Source organism: Cryptotermes secundus, unplaced genomic scaffold (genome assembly GCF_002891405.2).
Source record: "Cryptotermes secundus unplaced genomic scaffold, Csec_1.0 scaffold816, whole genome shotgun sequence".
In the NCBI taxonomy this organism is placed as follows: Eukaryota; Metazoa; Arthropoda; class Insecta; order Blattodea; family Kalotermitidae; genus Cryptotermes; species Cryptotermes secundus.
In genome coordinates, this window is record NW_019724601.1 from 2,868,624 (window position 1) to 2,874,623 (window position 6,000).

General features: G+C 44.6%; 1 protein-coding gene across 1 annotated transcript in view; it reads left to right on the forward strand.

The window, feature by feature from the left end:
- LOC111862493 overlaps nt 1–5,518 on the forward strand; it is a 66,131-nt gene extending 60,613 nt beyond the window's left edge. The window contains exons 4-5 of the mRNA XM_023847962.2: nt 3,393–4,614; nt 4,959–5,518. Coding sequence (XP_023703730.1) covers nt 3,393–4,614; nt 4,959–5,451 — 1,715 coding nt within the window. The 3' untranslated portion in view covers nt 5,452–5,518. The remainder of the gene's footprint in view (nt 1–3,392; nt 4,615–4,958) is intronic.
- The last annotated feature ends 482 nt before the right edge of the window (nt 5,519–6,000 follow it).

Here is a 6,000-nt window from a genome sequence, read left to right on the forward strand (position 1 = left end):
ACGGGTTTTGGATTTGATGATCGAATTTATTGAACCTGTATGCGCCTTGTTACAACATTTCACAAATCGCTCTCTTCGACTGGACAATCTCGACTTCTGACCACTCTACACCAATCCATTCCTCTCTCTCTCTCTCTCTCTTCTATCTGTCTAGCCAGCCTGGATTTCTCATTATATAACCTTGGGTCGAACCTCATGGAAGACACTTCCTCTTACTAGCAATGGACGTCTACTCTTGTCGCGTACTGTTGCAGCCTTTACCTAAGAACGAGATGTTTACCAAGAAACTGTCTCCACGGAAATGTGTTTATCGAGCTGTTGTCTAGCAACGGAACTATAGTCACAATATTATAATGATAAAGCAAGTTTATAAAGGAAACCCCACAAACAGTGTACAAAATTTCAGGGCTGTGGATTTCCTATTTGCTCAGGAAAAAATGTTCTTTAATGTGACGATATTAACCTTGAGGAGACATGACTTATCACCTCCTCTTAACGTATCGTTACACCAGCTTAAAACTCCGAAATGGACGCCATGACAGCGTTGCTACGGAAACAAGTAAACAAAGATCTCGGTAGATGTCTCCATCAGCGCGGACAGATCGAAGTCGAGCAGTACGCCTCAAACACCGCTCCACTTCAGACAGCCGAAACTCGCATCCCGTGAAATACGAGTTTCATTTGGGTTCCTGATTCCGTGCAGGGGCCCACAGACGGGCCATAAACCCGAAAGATTTACCTAAAAGTTCTGTTTTCTGACATATACAGGCCTCAGTGAGTACAGCGACAAGGCTGAGGTCCGAGTAACTGCGATTCAATTACCGGCAGGGGCCTTTTGCCCAGAAAATTTCTGAGGTCCACCTGACATCCGAAATGAGTACCGGTGATAAAGCGGCCGGAACCTGAAGCTGGCCACTCCTATCCATACATAACCGAAGGTAATCAAACTGCGGCCCTTAAGCACAAAAAATTCAGGTATAGTTGTTCATGTGCATAATTAAATAAGCATCACGCCATGAAAACGTGGAGGGAAGTGGAGGTACAGCTCCACCATTCTTGGCCTCAGTACTAGATAAAGGTGAGTGATCAGCTTCATGCCTCGGCCGCTTTACACCAGGAAACAACCCACCCACCCAAACCCACTGGACAGGAGGCTGGGTCAAGCCAAAGCCGGTCTGGACGTTAAAGAGAAGAGAAAATGTCTTGCCCCTACTGGGTATGTAGTCCCGGTCGTCCAACCAAGGCTAGCCGGTATACCGACTGAGCTACCCCAACCCGTGCACAGCGACCTTACCATAATGGGAACACAAATGTTTTCCGGTATGCAACCACCTAAAGTGTTTGATTCGCTCCCCGAAATGTTGGACCTTTGCCGCTTTTTCAGTTTCTTAATCCTATACACAGACGGTAGGAGTCCTTCGACGGGGGATCAGCCGGTCGCAAGGCCGCTACCTACACACAGGACAACACAAGCACAGAATAAACGCACAGAGACATTCATGTCTTGTGTGGGATTCGAACCCACGATCCCAGTGTTCGAGCGAGCGAAGACGGTTCATGCCTTAGACCGCGCGGTCACTGTGATCGGTTCAGAGTAGGAAATGTAATGTGACGTAAGTTTGGCCCATGTAGCTGCAGGCAGGTTGGTGTTATATACAGTCCATTCGCGGAGACGAGAGAGTCCTCGTAAACAAATGCACGCGGTATCTCCTTCGCTCTTTGAATGAAATCATGCAGCGATCACGTGATGCATGTACCGTTGCAGGGGCGTCCAAAGTTCACTCTTCAGTCTGAATGCAGTGAGTACACTGAGTAACTGCGCGCTTTGTCCACTCCTTGCTGTCAGCTGTGGCGACGCGGGGCTTGCTTTGTTTACGCTAACTGTCTCGTCTCCGCGAATGGACTATAGAAGAATTATGGGTACGCATGTATGTACAACAGTGACAACAAAATATATGTCTGTATAAATGCGGAAAAGTGCCAATGCGAATTCTGAATGCGATTTATATGCACTTGTAACCGTGTTTTCCTTTTTGGGTGGGCGTGGGGAGTCAAATCACAAAAATCCAACAGCTACAGTTATCCTCTTAACAGCTACATAAGCAAAGAGCGTTTTGTATTGAGTTCTTGAATGTACACCTGAATATAATTTAAACATTTTGAGCTCATCTCACGGAAACCACAATGAATCCCAATTACGAATACCGATTGCTTAATTCTATCTACTCCTATGCTGAGAACCACACAAAACAAACAAGTACACTCTGGACAAAATGTTAAAGCAATTGGTGCTTTAAAGGGTTCAGTTGTGAGTTTCGAGGTCTTCACAGTGGTAACTGTGGAGACTAGTGTTCTCCAGAATGTAATTCTGATAGAAAGCTTTCGAGAAACTTCTTGCCTCCTTCATTTACCTTGAAGAAGGAGGCAACAATGTCCGTGAATATCGTCGCATCTCAGTAGAGAGCGATCTTCAAGCAAATTTTGCAGTTAAACAAATGTCGTTAAATAAACTCACTGATTAACTGATTTTCTCTGGATGCCTCGTGTTTTCACTGTCCTCCACGAATTAGTGAGGCACGCGGTAGCGCAGTTGAGGCACTATGCTACAAGCCGGAAGGTAACGGGCTCAATTCCCGATGAGGTCATCGTATTTTTCAATTGACCTGATCCTTCCAGCCGCACTATGGCCCTGGGGTCGACTCAGCCTCTAACAGAAATGAGTACCAGGAATCTTCCTAGGGGTAAAATGCGGCCGGCGCGCAAGACTAACAACCTCATCGCCATCTGTGAGCTGAAATGTCTAGAAATTGTGGGAGCATCCACGTCTCACGTCCCTATAGGCCTACACGGCCTGTTACAGGGAGATGAATTTTACAATAAATTAGTTATTTCTGTTATATTATCTGTTGTTTTATTCAGTCAGTGTTTTAAGAATTGTGGAACTATACCTCCACTTCTCCACAGTCTTCATGGCGTGGTAACAGGTAAAGCTATCCCTGTAACAGGCCCTGAAGGCCCATAGGGTTGTGAGAAGTCGTGGCTCCCACATTTTCTCTAGACAATCGGCTCACAGATGGCGGTAAGGTTGTCAGCATTACGCACCGGCCGGCCGCCCTATATCCCAAGGAAGATTCCTGATACTAATTTCTGTTAGAGGCTGAGTCGATGCCAGGGCCATAGTGCGGCTGGAAAGACTAGGTCAATTGAAAAATACAATGACCTCATCGGGAATTGAACCCGCTACCTTCCGGCTTGTAGCATAGTGCCTCGACAACTACGCTGCCGCCTGTTCCCCTTCATAGCGTGGTATATATTTAATTAAGAACTGACACAATTTTGCTTTTTACCTTTGCATTTCCGCTTGTCTTGCCAACATCCGTTCTCTGTTTCAGGTTTCATCGTTGTCGCCGCGTGTGTCATGACGTTTGAAGCACGGGACAGCGCAGCGAAAGTAGTTCCTGCGAGGTTCAAATTCAACAACACGATAAAAGCGAGTCCTCTTTCGAAGAAACAGATGTCGGAAAGGTCAGACAGCCGTCGCAGCACCAGCTGCCAGACCAAGTGGGACAATCACATGGGTTTGTTCCGCGTATCCAGCAATAAAACCGGGAGTGTACGTGGTGACACCGGAGGTACCTCCCCATGTAGTAGCGAAGTCATGAACAGGCGTGCTCTTACAGCCACATTTGTCCAGTTCTCAAGAGCGCTACAAAACCGACAGCCATCAACAGATTCTGGCTCTTCGCGGCTCTGTGCTCAACCAATAACAAACGGGATCACTAAAAGTCCCTCCGCACCAAACCTCTCTGCAGACAACAGTCCACATTCTCCAAACCAAAACCAAACACTGATGAAACCACAAACTGTAAACCCGTCACCAAAATCAAGGTCCCGAATTACTGGGAATTCTCTTCACCCTACCGGCGGAGGTTGTGCCCTGCTGAGCCCTTATCTCCTCCAGAGGCAAGCCCTGTCGATGGACAACCCAACTTACGGCCCATGCGCGTACTACTCATCCCCACCTTTGCTACGTCGGCAAGGCAGTGGTCGCAGTACAAGAAGTGGAGGAAATATGAGTACCGGAAGTCGTGAATCACTTGAACTTGGCGCAAGCGCAGGAGCAAATTGCTCTCATCATGGCTCTCAAGCATCGATGGCAATGGACTTACATCTTCCAAATGACTGCCCAGTAACACTAAAGGTTACGGACCAATCGAGAAAATCAGAAACGGCAAAAAGACACTTGTTCGTAAGACAAAAGCCGGTTGAAGAAGACTTTCATGAGTTTTTACCATGTAGTGGTTTAGATTTTAGACGCGAATCACATTCATGTAGTCCGAGGTTAGGTGGAATTCATGTAAGGACACATGCAGAGGATATAAAAGTTCCACGTCCGAGGTCAAGGGCGAATACTGGCGAATCAAGGCATAACAAGCAGTCGCGAGGTAGGCGAGCGTCTGCTACATATTCGAGATCAAGCACAGATGAGACAAAGTCGCCTCATCCCAGGTCAAGATCAAACACAGGTGAATCTATGAGAAGTTACCAGCGCAGAGAGTCCAGCGCTGTTCATCCCAAACATTACTATGCAAGATCCAACACTGAAGATCCCAGGTGAGTGATTAAAGCCTGTTGCATATGGAACTACAGGGTTATGTGCATTCATAAGAAATCAAGGGATATCATGCCACTACAGGTCAGCTTATCGTTGTAGATTTCTAATTTCCTCCTATAAGTAATGCAAACGTGGCAGTCCTGTGAAATTCAGAGGTAGGTGTGATATGAGTACCACTTAATTTAGTGCCCTGGGATTGTAATATACATTTGGAAAAAAAAAATACGCAAGTTTCTTTAATAAATTTGTTATATGGCATACAGTGACACCGTGGTCATCATGAGATTTACATATGGTTCCCTCGTACTCATACCAGCTTATCATTCATAAAATGTTATTTCAGGTCACGAAGAAGTTCAACGTCTGACTTCACCAGCAGACGTCATCGAGAATCAAACTCAGTTCCATTCTTCACTAGATCAAATACTGCAACAAGAGATGAATATAAGAGGCTTCACTACCGAAAACACTCGCCCAGCAGATCACCATTTTCAATATCAAGATCCAACACAGAAGACTCGACAGCGCATCAACATGAAGATGTTTTTCAGGATATAGAAATGTCAATAGTCAGGGGAAAGCTTCATGAAGAGGACACCAGCTTACATGACCTTTTAAGAATCAGCGAATTAGAACGTCAGAATAAACAGAAATGTTATGAAAGCAATGACGCAGTATCAGAAAATGATAAACAGAAAATAAAGTCACATCAGTCAAGCAGTGATTCAACAGTACAATATGGCGGCAACGCAGCTGCTTTATCAGATGTCAGTAAACGTGCCTCAGAGCTCGATTTAGTCATTGAAATTGATAATGGTGAAACATCACATATTTAAAATAATATTAACGGTTGTGTAAATGCAAATTTAAACAAATACAAAACGGTTTCCGCAATGAAATTCATACCATTGTTATTTTTATGCACAAGACAATACCATAACCAAACAACACAACAATATAGTTGTCTCCTGTTACAAACAACCGAACATGTTTTCAGTCTTCCGTCTCGTCAAAGGCACATAAGACACTTAGCAACGTACTAAGGATGACAGTAAAACAAACTGTAGAAGAATACAGTATACATTTAATAGATGCCATCAGAAGAAGCAAGGCCAGATTTAAGGGGGAAAGGGGCTCCAGGCCCTTGCCCCAGGGCCTCCACAAAACAGAAATAGAATCCGCAGACTTTACTGAGACATCTGATTATTTTAAATCATTGTATGAACGATAACATTAAGTCATTTTAAAAAAATTTTACATTTCACAAAAAAAAACTTTTTAACCCCCCCCCCAATTATTTAATATTCTGATATTCTAGACATAAATGTTGTAGAATGTACCTGAATGGTGTAACAAGTAATATGGACATATGAACGTCAGCAGCC